This window comes from Neovison vison, chromosome 11, assembly GCF_020171115.1.
Source record: "Neovison vison isolate M4711 chromosome 11, ASM_NN_V1, whole genome shotgun sequence".
In the NCBI taxonomy this organism is placed as follows: domain Eukaryota; kingdom Metazoa; phylum Chordata; class Mammalia; order Carnivora; family Mustelidae; genus Neogale; species Neogale vison.
Genome location: NC_058101.1, coordinates 37,422,380 through 37,444,013, shown reverse-complemented (window position 1 = coordinate 37,444,013; position 21,634 = coordinate 37,422,380). Strand labels below are relative to the sequence as shown.

The 21,634-nt window shown below is 38.9% G+C and overlaps 1 protein-coding gene across 2 annotated transcripts in view; it reads left to right on the top strand.

Moving 5' to 3' along the window:
* NWD2 (NACHT and WD repeat domain containing 2) overlaps window positions 1-21,634 on the top strand; it is a 182,501-nt gene that overhangs the window by 82,753 nt on the left and 78,114 nt on the right. The window contains exon 3 of one of the 2 annotated variants that reach the window (XM_044224774.1): window positions 9,630-9,746. In XM_044224774.1, coding sequence (XP_044080709.1) covers window positions 9,630-9,746 — 117 coding nt within the window. Of the gene's footprint in view, window positions 1-9,629; window positions 9,747-21,634 lie in introns of those variants that run through there. The other variant, XM_044224776.1, reaches the window with a different exon arrangement.

Sequence of the window (21,634 nt, the reverse complement as noted above, 5' to 3'; positions counted from 1 at the left end):
TCACGGTTGCTTGATTTTATCCTTTTTCATCATTTTCTCCCCATAAAGACGTTTGAGAAGGAATAATTTAAGGGAGAAAAGCTGGACGCAGGAGGACATTTAAACAAAGTGACCAGAGTCCGGAGACATGGAATAAGAAAGGCCTGGACAAGGGCCGGGGTGACCAAACTTGACGGAAGTAACAGGTGCAGAAACTATTGCAAAAGACTCCCATTGGTAGCAGATAAATCACATGACCTGTAGGCTTCTGTTTTAAAATACTGTTATAATTTTTATCCCAGTCATTTGTTCCACATATATTTAGTTAGATCTAATCATTCACTCTTAATATGCTAAGTGCTTGATTCACACATCTGTTCCTGCACTCAATCCATGAGGAGGGGATTATAAGACCTGTAGAAAATCACTATACTCCATAGATATACAAAGTGTCATTGAGATGTCATTGTATGTTCCCAGTTGTATAAGCATTATGATTTTATAACATTGTCATCACTTCGAAAAGAAATCCCGTGCCCTTCGGCTGTCACTCTCAAATGGGCCTATTCCTCTCCCTCTTGGCTCTAGCTGAGCACTAATCTATTTTTTGTCTCTGTAGATTTGCATGTTCTAGATATTTCATATGCATGGAGTCATACAACAGATTCCTTTGTGATTGGCTTCTTTCACTAAGAATAATATTTTTAAGTCTCATCCATATCGTATAGCATCAGTATCTGACTACTTTTTATTGCTTAATAATATTCCGCTTATGGATATACTACGTTATATGTATCCATTAATCACTTGATGGACATTTGGACTGTTTCTGCTTTTTTAAATATTATGAATATTATTGCTGTGAACATTCCTCTGCAAGTTTTTGTGTAGACCTCATGTTTTCCTTTATCTAGGAGAACTGCTAGATCACATGGTAACTCTGTTCAACTATTTGAGGAACGGCCAGTCTGTTTTCCAAAACGACCACACATACACATTTTATAATCCCACCCGCAGTGTAGGATGTCGCTGCACATTTTCATTAACACTTATTATCAGTCTTGTTCACAATAGCCATCCTAGTGAAGGCCTAGCTCATTGTGGTTGACTGGCATTTCCCTAGTGACTGAGGACACCAATCACCTTTTCATGTGTTTATTGGCCATCCATGTATGTTCGTGAAGAAATGTCTACTTGGATCTTTTGTCCATTTTCAATCAGGTTGTGCTCTTATTCTGGAGTTGTAGGAGCTCCTTATATATCCCAGATGCAATGCTATTATCAAATAGGGTCCCTTTTTACTTTCTTGATAGTGTCTCTTGAAGCACGAAACTTTAATTTTTAGGAAGTCCAATTTATCTCTCTTTATCTTTGACTACCTGTATGTTGCTGTCCTAGCTAAGAAACCATTGCCAAATCCAGGTTCACAAAAATTTGCCCCTGTTTTTTGTAAATTTAGTTTTACAGTTTTAATTCTTAAATTTATATCTGTAATCTATTTCAAGTAGTTTTTACATATAGTGTGAGGTACAATGTCAGATTTCATTCTTTCGCATGTGGATATCCAGTTGTCCCAGTACCATCTTAAAAAGACGAGTCATTCTTCATTGAACTGTTTTGGCACCCATGTTGAAACCTTTGACAGGAAGTGTGAGGATTTTCTTCTGGATTCTCAATTTAATTCCACTGAATATCCTTATGCCAGTACCATACTCTCTTAATTATTGTACCTTGGTAATGAATTTGAATCTGGAAGTGTGAGTCCTCCAATTTTGTTCTTCTTTTACAAGATTGTTTTAGCTATCCAGCATCACTTGAATTCCCATATGAATTTTAAAACCAGCTTGTCAGTTTCTGTAAGTAAGCCAGTTGGGAGTTTTATAGTGATTGCCCTGAATCTAAAGATTAATTTGGTAAGTATGGCCATCTTCAGTCTCCCAGTTCATTTACTTGGGATGTCTTCCAGTTTACTCAGATCATCTTCAATTTCTTTCATAGTGTTTTGTAATTTCAACAGTATGACTTCTACATTTCTTATGATAAATCTGTTCCTAAGCTTTTTATTCTTTCTGATAGTCTTTTATTTTTTTTTAAAGATTTTTGTTTATTTATTTGACAGAAACAGAGAGATCACAAGTAGGCAGAGAGGCAGGCAGAGAGAGAGGGGGAAGCAGGCTCCCCACTGAGCAGAGAGCCCGATGCAGGGTTTGATCCCAGGACCCTGGGATCATGACCTGGGCCGAAGGCAGAGGCTTTAACCCACTGAGCCACCCAGGCACCCCTCTGATGGTCTTTTAAAAGGAATTGTTTGCTCATTGCTAGTATGCAGAAGTACATTTGATTTTTGTATATTGTATATACAGGATCTTGTGTCCTACAACCTTGTTCAACTCATTAGTTCCAACATTGTTTTTGTTTGTTTGTTTTTTAAGATTTTGTTTATTTATTTGACTGAGAGAGAGATCACAAGCAGGCAGAGGGGCAGGCGGGGAAGCAGGCTCCCTGCCGAGCAGAGAGCCCGATGGAGGGCTCGATCCCAGGACCCTGAGATCATGTCCTGAGCCAAAGGCAGGTGCTTAACCCACTGAGCCACCGAGGCACCCCCCAACAATATTTTTAAAGATTTTACTTATTTATTCTAGAGAGAGAATGAGAGCATGCAAATGTGGGTAGGAGGATAAGGAATGATAGAGGGGGAGGGAGAGGAAGAGGGAACGAATCCCAAGCTGATTCCACATTGAGCATGAGCCCAGTGCAGAGCTCAGTCTCACGACCCCAAGATCATGGCCCAAGCCAAAACCAAGAGTCAGACACTAACCAGCTAAGCCACCCAGGCACCCCTAGTTCTAAAATTTTTAGTTACTTTCTTAGGATTTTTAATATATAAGATTGTGTCATCTATGAATAAAGATAGATGTACTTCTTCCTTTCCTATCTGGATGGATTTTATTTCTTTTTTCTTTTCTTTTTTTTTTTCTTTTTACTTTTTTTTTGCCTGATTGCCCTGGCTGGAACCACCAATGTAGTGATGAATATAAGTGGTGAGATTGAATAGCCTTCTCTTGTTCCTAGTCTTAAGGGGAAAGCTTTCATTTTTTATTAAGTATGCTGTTAGATATAGTTTTTGTTTTTGTTTTTGTTTTTGTTTCCACATATGCCCTTTATTCAGATTGAGGAAGATAATTTCTGGTCCTTGTTTTTTGTGTTTTCATCACAAAAGGGTATTAGATTTTGTCAAATATTTTTTCTGTCTGTTTAGATTGACCATTTGGTTTTTGCCCTTTATTCTTTTGGTATATAGTGTGTTACATTAGTTAATTTTCCGATACTAACCCAATCTTGCATTCCTGGAGTAAATACCTCCTAGCTGTGTTATATAATACTTTCTATATCCTGCTGGATTAGGTTTTCAAGTACTCTTGAATACACTTGAGGATTCTAGTATCCTCTCCTTTTGTTTTATATTCATGAGATACTGCTCTGTCATTTTCTTATATTTTTATCTGTCTTTGGTACTAGGTTCATATCGGTCTCATAGTTGGGAAGAAGTTGGGAACTGTTTCTCTCCTTTCCTAATTTTTAGAATATACTGAAGAATTGGTAGAATTCACCAGTGTATCCATCTGGGCCCATGCTTTCCTCTTAAATCACTATTTAATCTCTTTTCTCATTTTTGTTGACATTTTTTTGTTCTGTCTTGAGTCTGTTTATGTGACTCATCTCTCTCTAGGTGTTTGTCCATTTCATCTAAGTAATCTAATTCATTGACATTCAGTTATTCATAATATTCTCTAATAATTTTTTATTTCTATAAGGTTAGTAGTAATGACCTCTCTTTCACTCATGGTTTTGGTAATGTGAGTCTCTTTCTTTTTTAAGATTGTATTTATTTGTGAGAAAGAGCACGCACAAGCAGGGTGAGTAACAGGAGAGGAAGAAGCAGGCTCTCCACTGAGCAGGGAGCCCAGTGTGGGTCTTGATCCCAGGAGCCTGGGATTATAACCTGAGGCAAAATCAGAGGCTGAACCAACTGAGCCACCCAGGCACCCCTTCTCAATTTTTTTTTTTAAATCCAGCTAAAGTTTTGTCCATTTTGTTTTTTTCAAAGAACCAACTTTTGGTTTCATTGATTTTTTTTTTCTATTGGTTTTTCTATTCTCTATTCTCTGTCCAATAATGTCCATTATCTATTATTTCCTTCTGCTAGCTTTACCTTGCTCTTCTTTCTCTATTGTTTTTTAATTTTAAATTCAATTAGCCAACTTAGAACATCATTATTTTCAGATGTAGAGTTCAGTAATTTGTCAGTTGCATGTAACCCCCAGTACTCAACACATGACATGCCCTCCTTAATGCCCAGTACCCAATTACCCCATTACCCCACCTACCTCCCCTCTGGCAAGCCTCTGTTTCCTTCCTGTATTAAGAGTCCCTCATGGTTTGTCTCCATCTCTGATTTCTTATCATCCCATTTTACCCTCCCTTCCCCTATATCATCTACGCTGTTTCTTATATTCCACATATGGGTGAAACCATATGACAGCTGTCTTTCTCTGATTGACTTATTTTGCTCAGCATAATACTCTCCAGTTCCATCCACATCCATGTAAATGCTAAGTATTCATCCTTTCTGATGGCTGCATATATTCATTGTTGATGTATATACCACATTTTCTTTATCCATTCGTCTGTCAGTGGATGCTTTGGCTCTTTCCATAGTTTGGCTCTTGTGGACACTGCTACTATAAACATTGGGGTGCAAGGGCCCCTTCAGATCACTACATTTGTATCTTTGGGGTAAATACCTGATAGTGCAACTGCTGGGTTGTAGGGTAGCTCTGCTTTTAACTTTGAGGAACCTCTATAGCATTTTCCAGAGTAACTGTACCAGCTTGTATTCCCACCAACAATGTAAGAGGGTTCCCCTTTCTCCACATCCTTGCCAACATTTGTTATTTCCTGACTTGTTAATTTTAGCCTTCTGACTGATTTGAAGTAGTATCTAATTATGGTTTTGATTTGTATTTCTCTAATTTCAAGTGGTATGGAACATTATCTCATGTGTCTATTGGTCATTTGGATGTCATCTTTGGAGAAATGCCTGTTCATGTCTTCTACCCGTTTCTTGACTGGATTATTTGTTTTTTGGGTGTTGAGTTTGATAATTTCTTTATAGATCTTGGATACTAGCCCTTTATCTAATATGTAATTTGCAAATATCTTTTCCCATTCCATAGGTTGCCTTTTAGTTTTGTTGATTACTTCTTTTGCTGTGCTAAAAGTTTTTATCTTGATGAAGTTCCAGTTGTTCATTTTTGCTTTTGTTTTCCTTGCCTTTGAAGACTTGTCTAGCAAGAAATTACTGTGGCCAAGGTCAAAGAGGTTGCCGCTAGTATTCTCTAGGATTTTGGTGGATTCCTGTCTCGCATTTAGGTCTTTCATGCACTTAGAGTTTATCTTTCTCTATGGTGTAAGGAATGGTCCAGTTTCATTTTTCCAATTTTCCCAACACCATTTGTTGAAGAGACCGTGTTTTTTCTTTTCCTTTTTCTTTTTTTAAGATTTTACTTATTTGACGGAGAGATAGAGAGCACAAGTAGGCAGAGTGGCAGACAGATGGAGAGGGAGAAGCAGGCTCCCTGCTGATCAGGGAGACTGACATGGGGCTCATTCCCAGGACCCCAGGATCATGACCTGAGTTAAAGGAAGCTGCTTAACCAACAGAGTCAACCAGGCACCCCAAGACCATAGGTTCTTATTCCCATTGGCTATTGAAATTCCATCTTATTTCCATTGGCTATTCTTTCCTGCTTTGTCACACAAAGATTAGTTGACCGTAGAGTTGAGGTTCCATTGCTGGATTCTGGGTTCTGGTCCTTTGATCTATGTGTCTGTTTTTGTGCCATAAGCATACTGTCTTGATGATTACAGCTTTGTAACAGAGCTTAAAGTCTGGAATTGTGACGTCACCAGCTTTGGTTTTCTTTTTTCAACATCTCCTGACTATGTGGGTTTTTTTCTGGCTCCATACCAATTTTAGGATTATTTATTCCAGCTCGGTGAAAAAACTTGATAGTATTTTGATAGGGATTTCATTGAATGCATAGATTGCTCTGGATAACATAGACATTTTAACAATATTTATTCTTCCAATCCAGAGTATAGAATGTTTTTCTCTTTGTATCTTCCTCAGTCTCTATTGTTAAGGTATAAAGAATATTGGTTAGAGAATTTTTTTTTAAGATTTTATTTATTTATTTGTCAGAGAGAGAGAGAGAGAGCACAAGCAGACAGAGTGATAGGCAGAGGCAGAGGGTGAAGCAGGCTGCTAAGCAAGGAGCCTGATGTGGGACTCGATCCCAGGATGCTGGGATCATGACCTGAGCTGAAGGCAACTGCTTAACCAACTGAGCCACACAGGCGTCCTGAGATCTTTTTAATATAGGTGGTTATGGCTATAAATTTCCCTCTAAGTACTACTGTAACTGCATCCCTTAAGTTTTGGTATTTGTGTCTTTGTCCATCTCAAAGTTTTTTTTAATTTCCCTTGTGATTTCTTCTTTGACTCTTTGGTTAAGAGTATGTTGCACGGGACTGGAAGAGATGGAGAAGGGAATTTGGGTAAATTGGAAGGGGAGGTGAACCATGAGAGACTATGGACTCTGAAAAACAATCTGAGGGGTTTGAAGTGGCGGGGGGGTGGGAGGTTGGGGTACCAGGTGGTGGGTATTATAGAGGGCACGGCTTGCATGGAGCACTGGATGTGGTGAAAAAATAATGAATAATGTTTTTCTGAAAATAAATAAATTGGAAAAAAAAAGAGTATGTTGCTTTCCACATATTTATGAATTTCCCAAATTTCTTCATTACTGATTTTTAATGTCATTGCCTTATGTTCAGAGAACATACTTCATATCATTTAAAACACTCTTAGTTTATTGAAGGTTGTTTTATGATCTATGTTCTATCCTGAACAATGTTTTATGTATACTTGAAAAGAATATATATTCTTTGTTGGGTAGATTGTTCTATAAATATGTTAGATCTAGTAAGTTTATAATATTGTTCCAGTTTTGGACTTTTTAATTGATCTTCTTCATAGTCATTCTTTCCATTGTTGAATGTGAGATATTTAAGTCTCTAACTAATGTAGTTGAATTGTCTGTTTTTCCTTCACTTCTGTCAGCTGTACTTAAGGTATTTTAAGACTGTTTTGTATATGCATTTATAATTTTTATATCTTTTTGATGAATCCACCTTTTCATCATTATAAAATGTCCTTCTTTATCTCTCGTTACATTTTGTCTTAAAATCTCTTGGCTGATATCAGTAATCGTGAACTTTCTTATGGTTACTGCTTGCATGATGTATCTTTTTCCATCCTTTTACTTTCAACCTATTTGAATCTAAAGTGTCTTGTCTATAGACTGCATAGGCATATAGTTTTAATCTAGTCTGACAATTTCTGCTTTTGGTTGTATTAACTCTTTCACACTTAATGGTGTGAATATAGTTGGATTACATCTGCCATTCTACTTTTTTTTTCATATCTTCTGTGTTCCTTTTACTTTTTTGTTTCATGTTAAGTGAACATATTCAAGTGTGACATTTCAATTCCTTTAGTTTTTCACTGTATGTTATTTTCTTCATAGTTATTTTAAGACATGTTGTATCAGAATCTACTTATAATTTATACCAACTTAATTCCAGTGAGCTATAAAAAGATTACTCCTTTATATCTCTACTCCCTTTTTGTGCTGTTTTTATATATGTTACAAATCCAATTATATTGTTATAATTCGACATTTTTAGGTGAGAGACGAACAGGTATATATATTTATAGCTTTTGTGATATTATCCTTGATATCGTTTATGTTTACCATTTGTTTCTCTTCATCTGTTCTAAATCAGACCTTTCCTCGGGTATGTCCAAATGTGTAGCCAAAAGGATGGAGAATAGGCTCTCTGAAGGATGGTCAGTTTGTGTGAGGCACAAATAAGAATTAGCATTCACGTTGCAGATTTGTGGGTTTGACAGTCTCTTGGCAGATGGCCAAAAATGTCTTGTTCTAGTGATCTCAGTAATTTACAGAACTGTCAAATTATGGTTTCCATGATGGTGACATGGTCTGTATCTGTGCTTTCCCCCATGAGAGTCTGTAGCCAAATGTGGCTGTAAAGTACCTGAATTGATTTAAACTTCTATTTACTTTTAATTAACCACAGCTACAGGCTGTCATATGGGACACTAAAGTTATCATCTCAGATAGTCCCTTCCTTGATACTGTGGTTAAACCCTCTAAGGTAGATTAAAGGAAAGAGCCCCCCACACACACAAGAGGATAGTTTCATTTATTATAAAACTTACGGACCAGACCATAGGAATATTTTTTAAGAAGTTGTTATATCGTTATCAGCCATCTAAAAACTCAAACGCAGATAGAGATCTGATGCAGACACAACCATGCAGGGCCATGGTCAAGAGATGTCCCTGAGATCTGCCTGGGGCACAAGGGAGGACCCATCCTCTATGCTTCCATCTCCCTGAATGCCCGTGCCAGCCAGGAGTAAGGAGGGAAGGTTCTTTTTCTGCTTGTGGGAAACAAAGAAAGGAAATCTTCAAAGCTGCAATTGGAAACATTTACTTTATTTATGCAGAATAACCATTGAGTAAAGGGAATGAAACCCATATTGCTCTTCATCGCAGATTTTCAAAAGAGTGTGCTTGTAAATGTCTTTACAGACTCTCAGAATCCTCCCTCATAGTCTTTGAAGTAAGAAGATAGAAGATCCTATTATTCTCACTTCTCATTAAGGCATACCACCTTTCATTGTTTCCAATACATGGTTTTCAGACATGTATTGATGAAAGCCAAACTGCTTTCAGATGAAACAGACATAACCAAAATGTCTATCTCTGTGGGATAAAGCATCATAACAGCCTTTTTTAAGGTTTTTTTTTTATTATTTTTTTAAGAAAGTTCAATGTTTGCCTTTAGGTCAATATATATTAATTGCCATTGTGTTTTTTCCCTTCTCGTATTTTTTTTTTAGATTTTACTTATTTATTTGAAAGACAGCATGCAAGAGAGTGGGGAGGGTCAGAAGGAGAAGCAGACTCCCAGACTCCCTGCTTAGGGAGTCCAATGTGGGGTTTTTGATGCCAGGACTCCAGGATCATGACTGAGCCTAAGGCAGACGCTTAACCGACTGGGCCACCTAGGCCCCCTGCTTCTCATATTAAGATACACAGTAATATTATAGACTATTTTTTTTTGTCTCCAATAATGTGGTAACCATATTCCAGGTGCTTCCAAACATTTTTTTGAAATTCTTTTACCATTTCAATATAATGAAAGTCTGCCCCCGCAAAGCCTCTGACATTTAACATTTCATTTTCTCTGGGGCCATGTCAACAATATAATAAGGAACAAAAGAAATTATAATGTTCATCCCTAGCCCATCATGGGATGAAAAGAATATCTATTTGAACCAATCTTAAATATAATTTTCCCTCTTAAGGGAAAACATGCTGCAAAGAGAAGAGTTAAAAGTCACGTTAGCTTAACATTGTAAATAAGAATAAAACCCATAGGTAAATGAATTTTTCCTGCAGGTAAATTAATCCTGACTCATCCTTTGGTTCCCAGGTCATAGATCTCTACTGGGGCATCGAGGCAGACGAATGGGACAGCCCAGAGCTCCAGAAGACTCGCATGAAGCTGCTGGAGGATTGTTTGAAAACTTCTGCAGGTCCATGTTTTGTTGTGGGTATAAAAAAACTCATGCTTTATATGAAATTGTGGATGACTGTGAGAATTGTTGATGTGTGATTCTAAAGGGACTTTTAATTATTTTGAATGAGGAAAAAAAAATACTGGCTTTTCTGTGTCTATTTAAAACCTTTAAACTGTTTCCTTGCCCTCAACGTGTGAGAACAAAACCTTCAGCCTTCCGTAAGCAGCACTGCAAATTAACGGTGAATAATTTGAAATGGTAATTGAAGGGATGACTGGGGTTTGACGACAACTCCCCCAACACCTTGTGATCAGCAGAGAGGATTACTGTGTCAGTCCACAGTGAGCAGCCTGATTTTCCTCACACCGGGTAATGTATTCGATCATAGCGTCTCCATGTCTTGACGCTAGAATTTTTGGCAGTTTTTTAACACAGTGACTGAACCATTGTTAAAGTCAATCACCGTACGATGTCAAATCCAACAATAGGAAACAGTGCCCTGAGGGGTGAAAAAATTTGTCTTTGGAGTGATCTTCCAGCTACATGTTCATTAAAAGCTACAAATTAACAGATTTTTCAAGTGAAATATTATTTACCAAAGAATACCCACTCTTCTGTCTTAACACAGGGGTAGTAAGATAAGTAGGTCATTCTGTAGCAGGTGGTTGTGTAAAACCATTGCCTGCATTTAGCTTAAGAAAGGACCTTATCCTGAATCCAAATAGATTCTAACAATTGATACAAAGTTGCCCCTCTCAGCACAGGATGTCTGGAGGCAGATGGAAGAGCTTAAAATTACTGGTGAATGCTTCAAGGAAACTCTCCTACAGTTCAAAGCTAGATTTGGTGTCTACAAGAGTTTTCATCTTTGTTTGCATATCTGTTAGGCTCCCTATAGGATTAGGAAGACATGCTATCAGAAATCTGGCCAGTGGATAGGGAAGTTCTTACTGAGGATAACAAAGTGCATAAAAGCTCTGTAACATTTTTAGTAACAGTGTATAGGTCATTCACTTATTTACCTGCTACGTTTTGAATGCTGCTGGGCCAGGGGAGGCTCTTAGTGCTGGGGACAGGGTAGGCTGACCCTTGTGAAATGGTAATTTTGTGCACCACTTAGGATTTAACCTGAGATTTGAACTAAAACTCCCTGCTTTTCAGAGCTTGCTTGCATTCTTGGGGGGGGGGGTCACAGGGAGAGGGCAGGCAAAAATGAAGGAAAGAAGGAAACTCATAAGTGCTGTGGAGAAGACTACAAGAAGGAAAGAGAAGGCCTCACTGTTCCAGGGAGAGGAGTTGCAATCACGCTTGGCATGCTGAGGGAACAGTATGGGCAGGAGGGGAGAGGACCGGAGAGCTGGAGGGGAGAGGACTGGAGAGCTGGAGAGGAGGACCTGTCTTGGGCTTTAGCATCATGAAGTTGGCTGCAGAGATTTTGCTTTCGGTGACCTGAGAAGCCACAGAGTGTTCTAAGTAGAGGACTGCAGTGATCTGACGTATTTTAAGGCCCACCGTGGCTGTTGAGTGTAGGATAGAGGGCAGAGCATGGAGCCCCATTGGAATGCTAATGCAGGAAACCCAGAGAAAACAGATGGCTTAGGGGGGTTGAAGAATGGACATCTAAAAACAGTGACAACACAGAAAGTCCCAAAAGCCATGTACAATATCAGACGATCTAGTAGGGGTAAGGGTTTAAGACTTTTTCCACGGATGGGTCTTCAGAGGATAGAACTAGGACCAGTGGATGGAAAGTACACGGAGACAGGTTTCAGTGCCGGGTAAAGAAGTTGGAAGATTCAGCATTCACTAGTTTTGGGGTCTCACAGAGCCCTGGGTTCTGACATTCTTTCATAGCCGCATGATAGTGGAGGAGTTTCCTTACTACCCTGAGCCTCAGTCTTCTGGGAACTGGAGAATATGATGAAGAGGCTAGTTATCTAGCTCCTGGGGTCATTCGGAAGATGAAATGAGACTCCAGAGCTCTTTGGTAGGGTCTCATCCACAGCAGTCCATAGTACGTGTTCATCGTTACTTGTGGTAATTCACTGTTATCTCTCAAAATGATCTAAAGATGAAATCTCCCGGCCCAAATTGTAATGAGAGCTTCACCAAGAAAGTTGTCCTTGGAGGAGGGAATACAATGCAGTCTGGCAGGGGTGCGGGAGAAGAGATTCAGACTGGAAGATGAGTCAGACCGGGTTCTATGGCATGCCCTGGGGATCACAGTTGTGATGCTCTCCACCCCACTGTCCTGATCCAGCCTCAGAAATTCAGGAATGAGAGAGACGTTCTCCCCTCCTTTATCTCCCTGTGGCATGTCCTACCCAAACTAACTAAAATTAGTCATGGCCATTAATTCTTAGAATTTGCAGGTTCTGAGAGCAAAGGTTAAGTGATGGAACATCAGGAACAGCTTCATTGAGTGTAAACAAATGATTTTTCCCTCTTCCTGCTCCCTGCTTCATGTTGAAACTCACAGCAACCATGATGAAACCCTGTGGAGAAGGCTAGGATTATTCTCCCCAGTGATCCCAAATCAGGCAAGACTTAACCTCACTACTTATGGGAAATAGTACATCTCTTCCTTCCTTTCCTTTTGTAACTATGGTAACAGCAGGCGTCTAGGTGTCGCTTTTGAGCTCCAATTTCCTTGTCCTGCGCTCCCTTGTGGCACTTCTAGAAGTCATGATGACCCCTGTGGGTTGCAAAATACGGCATATTATTTTCCCTAGTGCTAAAGTCTTTGGCAAGAAAATTCACTATTGCCGAATGTCAAAGTTTTTGTATTTTCAAAGGCTTTACAGGTAGTAACCCTATGTTACAGACAAATTCAGGAACCAAACAAAGCTTTCATTTTAAGTACCCAGGGGAACTTGGACTTATATGTTACATGTGTTTGGATCTCTCCAGTTTCCTCTCCTACAAGTTGGCCTTTGGGATATGGCCTAAGGCCCTGGAGTCATGCAGCCTGTGCCCGTTCATCCTACACAGCTGTCTGTACTGGGTTTTGATCACAATGACGGATGGGAGTCAGGGGCCAGTACCTGTGTCCAGTTCTACCCTCTGAGGTTTGACTCCAGAGACACATCCTACATTAGAAGACATCACTTCCAAATTTGAATTACCTCAAAAGAATTGCTTGTGACATGCGAGCATTGACCCTGGACCTTAGGTGAAGTCCCGTCTCTTGGCCAAAGTAGATAAGAACAACTACTCTGCTGGCTTGAAGAACTGGAAGGTTTGAGAAATTTCCTTACTGAATTAAGGGATCTGCCTCCAAGTATGTAGGAGCTGTGGGGGATGCAGACGGCGTCTCACTCCATCCCTCCGTTTGGAATGGACAGCATAGAAATTTACTGAGAGAAAGGCATTGGTAGCCTGCCCTACGGGAGTCAGGCCAGGCCTGTGTGGGGAGCCAACACAGGGAGTTCTAGTTACTACTGACTGAGACAGGTAAGAGAAGATTCCAAGACCTCACACGCAAAGGGGCAGTCCCCATATCTTAGAGTCAGGCCAAAGAGAACGCTGCCTGTGGTAGGCTTTGTCAATTCCCAGAAGTCTCAAGGAGCCAAAGCCCATAGAGCATCCTCCTCGTTGGGGCACCAGATATAAACAGACATAGTCTGTCAGCATTGGATAGAGAAGCAACTGAGACCAAAAGAATGGGACTACTGCCATCATTCTCACCTGAGTATAAGTGGACACCAAACCGGACTTCCATGCCCCACCCCTGCATACACCCTCCTGCCACCAGCAGCCTGGATGGTACGGGCAGAGAGCAGGCCCCATGCTCACCTGTCATGGCCAGCTCCTGGCAGCTGCACCCAAGACTGTGCACAAAGTGGGAAGAAAGAAACTCAGAAATAGACATTTTCAATCAGGCTAGATTTCGAACCAGAAAGACAAAAACAGAAAGGGTTGGACTGAGGACTCTATCATTACTGAGCAATTTTAAGTTTCTCCACTAAGCATAAGAGGAAAGATGAAACAAACAAAGGTCCCTCATTGTTACTGGTAAAAATTAAACCTTTCCATATTTGTACATCCCTGAGGGACACCACCGAATGAAACCTGTGGTATAGAGATCAATTCTTTATTAACTGTGTCCCCACTCTCCTTCAGAATGACATTATGCTGCCTTAATGGTTCAGATTGTTTCTTTTTTTTAAGTAATTTTCAAATTCTCCAAATTTGAAAGAAGGTATTATAACAGTTTAGCTTTGGAAAATATTTTATCCACATTCCAGTATATGATCGATTTACCTTTTTAGGTATTCTCAATTAAATACAAACATGAAAAAATATAAGTCTTGGTTTGTACTCAATAAAATTGTGCAAGGTTTGATATGATTTAGTTCTCATCTTTGTAAGTATAGGTTTACTAACCAAAATGTACTAAATATAGAAAAATAGTCATTGATCTGAACTGGAAAACCATTTAAATTAATTTAGATTCTTAAGTACTTTCTTTAAAAAATTAAATAAAAATCTAAAACCTTAGTTTTTCAGAGAGACTTTTTTTTTATTATTATAAAATTAAGCTTGTCCAGTTGCTATCAACTAGCCACCATAGCTCCAAAATAGGTTCCAATTGGGTTCCAACGATAAATTACCCCATCATCACCAAAGGAATGTTACAGTGGGCAGACCTTGAAAATTACTATTGAAAAGACAGTTATCTTGGTGGTAGAATCTAAGAGAGCCCTCCAGTTCATTTCTCCTAATACATATAGTTTAAGCCACTGTTTCATGATTCCCATGGTATGGCATGTTTTGGGTGGTAAAAAGATGTCTGGAGAAAAGAAAGGAAATGGGAGAGCAGCCAGTCTCTGTATAACTCTTAATTGGTAAGAAAAAAATGTTCATTGAAAACTACAGTCCAATGGACTTCTGCTTCTGAGTAGAATTTCAACAACTTAAACTATAAGCATTCTATATTTAGAGAGATCGTAGAGCTAGGAAGATATAGATGATTAGACAAGTTAGTTTCCAGAGAGAAATGCCCTTCCTTGATGAGCTGGCTTTACAGATGGAGGATCCCCAAAGTCACAGCAGTGTTCTCTATGAGACACGTGCCCATCTGTGGGCCCCACAGGATGATGGAAAGCTAGGATGGAAAGCAGAATGAAGTCTTCTTCCACAGTCTTAGTGTTTAGGAGACAAAGTCCACTAAAACCCAACATGAATATTCAAGTCTTGCCCCTGATGCATTTTAACTCAAAGTCAACTGAATCAACCCAAACTACAACCTAGTTGCACCCAGTTCAAATACTGAAGAGACTAACACGTTAGCCTCTTATCCTGTCACTCTAACATAAGAAAAGGAACCTGTAAATAAGAGTTCTTTTAAATACAATATCCAGACAAAAATAGACACATAGATAAATGGAATAGAAGAGGGAGCCCAAAAATAAACTTACACTTGTGTGGTCAATTAATCTATGACCCAGGAGCCAAGAATATACAATAAGAAAAGGACAGTCTCTTCAACAAATGGTGCCTGGAAAAGTGAACCGCCTTCTTTACACCAGACACAAAAAATCAAAATGGATTAAAGACCTAACTCCTAGAAGGAAACACAAGCAGTAATCTCACAGACATTAGCCTCAGCAACATTTTTCTGGATATGTCCCCTCGGGCAAGGGAAACAGAAACAAAAATAAACTATTGGCACTACATCAAAATAAAAAGGTTTTTTCAGGAAAGGAAACCGTCAACAAAACAAAAAGACAACCCATGGAAAGGGAGATGATATTTGCAAATGATATGTCTGATAAAGGGTTAATATCCAAAAATATATGAAGAACCTACACAACACCAAAAAAGAAAGCTGATTAAAAAGGGGCAGAAGAGGAGCCCCTCGGTGGCTCAGTGGGTTGAGACTCTGCCTTTGGCTCAGGTCATGATCTCAGGGTCCTGGGATCAAGTCCCACATCGGGCTCTCTGCTTAGCAGGGAGCCTGCTTTCCTCCTCTCTCTCTCTCTCTGCCTGCCTCGTTGCCTACTTGTGATCTCTCTGTGTCAAATAAATAAAATCTTTTAAAAAAAAAAATGGGCAGAAGACATGAGCAGACATTTCTCCAAAGACGACACACAGTAATAAAAGTACCGTATGATCCAGTAATCCCAATGGGTATTTACCCAAAGAGAACAAAAACACTAATTCATATATGAATTAGTTATATACACCTCTGTGGGTTTTTTGCAGCATTATTTACAGCAGCCAAGGTATAGAAGCAACTCAAGTGTCCATCCATAAGTGAATGGATAAAGAATCTGTGGTGTGTGTATATATGTGTGTGTGTGTATATGTGTGTGTGTGTATATACATATATACATACATACATACAATGGTTTATTAGCCATGGGAAATGAGATCTTGCCATTTGCAGCAACGTAGATGGACCTAGAGGGTATTATACTAAATGAAATAAATCAAAGAAAACAAATGCTATGATTTCACTTAGTTTCAAGTTTTTATTTAAATTCTAGTTCATTAACATACAGTGTAATGTAGTTTCAGGTATAGAATTATTTCAACACCCAGTGCTCATCACAATATGTGCCCCTCTTATTCCCCATCACTCATTTAATCCATTTCCCCACCCAACTCCCCTCCAGCAGCCCTTAGTGTGTTCTCTATAGTGAAGTCTGTTTTATGGTTTGCCTTTCTCCACATTCATCTGTTTTGCTTCTTAAATTCCACATATGAGTGAAGTCACGTTGTCTTTCTCTGGCTTCTGTCGCTTACCATAATACTCTGTAGCTCCATCCACGTCATTACAAATGGCAAGATTTCATTCTTTTTTATGGCTAATATTCCACTGTGTAAAGATATCACAACTTTTTGATCCACTCATCAATTGATGGACATTTGGGCTCTTTCCATAATTTGTATATTATTGATAATACTGCTGTAAACATCAGGATGCATATATCCTTTTGAATCAGTACTTTTTTTTTTTTTTATTTGACAGACAGAGATCACAAGTAGGCAGAGAGGCAGGCAGAGAGAGAGGAGGAAGCAGGATCCCCGCTGAGCAGAGAGCCCAGTGTGGGGCTCGATCCCAGGACCCTGGGATCATGACCTGAGCCGAAGGCAGAGGCTTTAACCCACTGAGCCACCCAGGTGCCCCAGTACTTTTTTATCCTTTGGATAAATACCTAGTAGTGCAATTGCTGGGCCATAGGGGCGCTCTACTTTTAACTTTTTGAGGAACCTCCATGCTGTTTTCCAGAGTGGCTGCACCAGTTTTGCATTCTCACCACCAGTGTGAAAGAGTTCCTCTTTCTCTGCATCCTCGCCAACCATCTGTTGTTTCCTATGTTGTTAATTTCAGCCATTCTGACAGGTGTGAGGTGATACCTCATCATAGTTTTGATTTGTATTTCCCTAATGATGAGTGATGTTGAGCATCTTTTCATGTGTCTGTTAGCTATCTGTATATCTTCTGCCCGTTTTTTAACTGGTTACTTGTTTTTTGGGTGTTGAGTTTTATAAGTTCTGCATATATTTTGGATACTAGCCCTTCATCAGATAGGTCATTTGCAAATATCTTCTCTATATGACTTCACTTATATGTGGAATCTAAAAAGCAAATTGGACCAAATAAATCAACCAACAAACAAACCAAGAAAACAGACACTTAAATTCAGAGAACTGGTGGTTCCTAAGAGGGAGCCGGGTGGGGATATGGGTGAAATAGATAAAGAGGATTAAGAGGTACAAAATTCCAGTAATAAATGTCACAGAAATTAAAATTACACAACAGAGAATATAGTCAACAGTAGTATAAGGGTGTATGGTAAAAGATGGTGGCTACATTTCTTGTGGGAGCACTGAGTAATGTATAGAATTGTTGAATCAGTGTTGTACACCTGAAACTAATATAATGTACGTTAATTATGCTTCGATAAAAAATAATGCTCAGAAAACAATGAAAATTACAAGCCATGCAAAGAATGCCATGCAAAGAAAATATGAATAATAAACAAGGAAAAGTAGATAATAGAAGTCATACCCCCAGATGTCCAAGAGGATAGAGTAGGCAGGCAAAATCTGTTAAATAACTATTTTAAATGTTAATGAAAATATGAAGATAGGAAAATTAATGAGAAAATGGATAATTTCAACAAAGAAATAGACTCTATTAAAAATACAAAAGAATCAAATGGATATTTTAGAAAGAAAATGTACAGCAGCTAAAAGTTAAAACTTATTTGAAGAGTTTAATAGTAAATTCAACAGTAGAAGACTGGGTTAGTGAACTCCAAGAGAAGTCAATAAAAAATACCCAGATTGAAGCACAGATTTTCTTTAAAAGAGTAGGAAAAACAGAATGAAGTGGAAGAGACATAAGAGGCACAGATCTCACATAGTGTAATTGGAGTCCCAGAAAAAGACACCAAGAAAGAGAACATGAAAGAAGTAACAAAGGAGAATTTTCCAAAGCTACTTGAAGACCTCAACCCACACAGCTTCAAATAGTCAGTAAACTTCAAGATAATTGCACCTAAGCACATTGTGGTAAACTGCTGAAAAGCAAAAATAAAGAGAAAAAAACACCTTAACATCCATCAGAGAAGGGGGGTGGAATTTATTTATTTATTTATATAAATATATATATACATATAAATTCATTGCATCCATTCATACATTCATTACATTTATATTTATATATTACATTCAGAAAACAACAGAGATACTACTATTTGACTTTTTAGTAGAGAAGTTCTGGATGTCAGAAGACAATGAAATGACATAGTTAAAGAGCTAAAAAAAAAAAAAAAACAGCCAAGCTAGATTGGCCTACCTAGTGGGAGTATCTTACAAAAGTAAAATTGAAACAAAGATGTTTTCAGACAAAAACAGAAAAGTTTTCTAAAAAGAAAACTAAAAGGTGGTTTTGTGCCTTAGAGAAAATGACCACAGATAGAAGCTCAAATCCGTAAGAGGGAATCAAAAGCACTGAAAATCAGGATAAGGGTAAAGAGTACTGGAAGAGATTATGCTGAGTGAAATAAGTCAAGCAGAGAGAGTCAATTACCATATGGTTTCACTTATTTGTGGAGCATAACAAATAGCATGGAGGACATGGGGAGTTAGAGAGGAGAATGGAGTTGGGAAAAATTGGAAGGGGAGGTGAACCATGAGAGACTATGGACTCTGAAAAACAATCTGAGGGGTTTGAAGTGGTGGGGGGTGGGAGGTTGGGGGAACCAGGTGGTGGGTATTAGAGAGGGCACGGATTGCATGGAGCACTAGGTGTGGTGCAAAAATAATGAATACTGTTATGCTGAAAATAAATTTAAAAAATCAAAAAAAAAAAAAAAGATTACTACTGACTGGGTTCAGCAACAGTAATTGTGCTGTGTAGAGATAGTAACATGTAAAGAAGTAAGACCAAAATAGCTCAAAAGGCAAAAGGGACAAAAGTAGTCTTGCATTATTTGGGAAGTGATAAAAGCAAAAATTAAAGCTGATCTGTAGTAAGTCAGGGATGAATATTGTAACATACCTATATATAGGAGAACCACTAAATAAGGATATAAAATGGTACAAAAAATTCATGTAAGAAACTAAACAGAATAACCCCTCTAAAAGAAGACAAGAAAAGAAGAGGTAAAGAATGGGTACAATAAATAGAAAAATGATTACCTTAAACCCAACTGTTTCATTAAATGTAAACAGACTAAAGAATTCAATTAGATTCAATTAGATTCTGTATCTTCAGTACAGATTCAACTATGTGCTGTATACTAATCGAAAGAAAGTTTTACCAATACCACACAGTAGGCTTTAAGCTAAGAAGATAAAGGGACATTTCATAATGATAAGAAGTTCAATTCATTGCGAAGATATAATAGGGGTGCCTGGATGGCTAAGTCAGTGAAGCATCCAACTCCTGATTTCCGCCCAGGTCATAACCTCAGGATTGTGAGATCAAGCCCCAAGTAGGCTCCATGTTAGGTTCTCTCTCCCTTTCCCTGTGCCTCTGCCCCTCCACCCCCACTCAGGGTCACATGCACTCACTCTTTCTCTAAAAAAAAAAAATATATATATATATAAAATATATATTATATATATAATATATATATAATATTCCTATATTTATAAGCACCTAATAACATGGCTTCAGAATACAGGCACACCTCAAAGATACTGAGGATTTGGTTCCAGACCACCACAATAATGTGAATACCACAATAAAGTGCATCAGATGAATTTTCTGGTTTTCTAGTACACATAAAAGTTATGTTTACACTATACCATAGTCTATTAATAATAGCATTCAGTCCAAAAAAAAAACCCTAATGTATTCACTTAAAAATATTTCATGGCTCAAAAATGCCAACCATCATCTGAGGTTCACCAAGTCATGATATTTTTGCTGGTGCCATTTGATAGAATTCTACCCCCACTAGAACTTTTTTAAATATTAGAGTCAGTCCTCTCAGACCCCACCAGTGCCTCACCAACTTAGTGATTTTTTTTTTTTAAATTTTATTTCTGTATTTGATAGGGAAAGAGCACAAGTAAGCAGAGTGCCAGGGAGAGGGAGAAATAGGCTCTCTGCTGAGCAGGGAGCCTGACACAGGGCTCAATCCCAGAATCCTGGGATCATGACCTGAGCCGAAGGCAGTTAGTTGCTTAACCGACTGAGCCACCCAGGTGCCCTAGGCAACTTAGTTTATGTACTGCTCTAAACCCTTTGTTGTCATTTCAATAATCTTCACAGAGTCTTCATCAGGAGAAGATTCCATCTCAGGAAACCACCTTTTTTGCTCATCCATAAGAAGCAGCTCGTCATCTGTTTAAGTTTTATCATGAGCTTGAAGTGCTTCTATCATATCTTCTGCAGACTCTCCCTCAGTTCTCTTGTTCTCTGTACCTCATCTGCATTACTTCCTCCACTGAAGCCTCGAACCCCTCAAAATAACCCATGAGGATTGGAATCCACTTCTTCCAAACTCCTGTTAGGGTCCTTTTGTTTATATGCATCAATTTTATTTTCCCATGAATCGCAAATGTTCTTCATGGCACCTGGAACCACGAATCCTTTCCAGACAGCTTTCAGTTTACCAGATCCACCAGAAGAATCCCTTCTATGGCCCCTACAGCTTTATAAAATGCATTTCTTTGATAAGACTTGCAAGTTGAAATGACACCTTGCTCCATGGGCTGCAGAATGCTTGTGTTAGCAGACATGAAAATCACATTGATCTCGTCCATCTCCATCAGGTCTTGGGTGACCAGGTGCACGGTCAGTGAACAGTAAGATTTTCAAAGGAATCTTGCTGAGCAGTAGGTCTTAACAGTGGCCTTACTTAGGAAACCATGTTGTTAACTGATGGGCTGTCACCCAGGCTTTGTTGTTCCATTTGCAGAGCATAGGCAGAGTAGATCTAGCATAGTCCTTGAGGGCCCTAGGATTTTTGAAATGGTACATGAGCACTGGCTTCGACTGAAAGTCACCAGCTGCGTTGGCCCCAACTAGAGAACCACCTGTCTTTCGAAGCCAACCACCAACTTCCTCTCTCAGGCTATGAAAGTCCCAGTTGGCATCATCTTCCAATAGAAGGCTGTTTTGTCTACATTGAAGATCTGCTTAGTGTAGCCCTTTGTTAACCATCTTGCCCAGATCTCCTGGATAATTTACTGTGGTTCCTATGTGAGCATGTGCTTCCTCACCTCGTGCTCTCATGTTATAGAGACGCCTTCTTTCCCTAAACCTCATGAACCAACCTCTGCTGGCTTCAGACTTCCCTTCTCAGCTTCCTCACCTTCCTCAGCCTTCACAGAACTGAAGAGAATTAGGGCCTTGCTCTGGGTTATACTTTGGGTCAGGGGGCTGTTGTGTGGCTGGTTTGATTTTCTGTCCAGATGAGCATCTTTCCTACCAGCAGTAAGGCTGTCT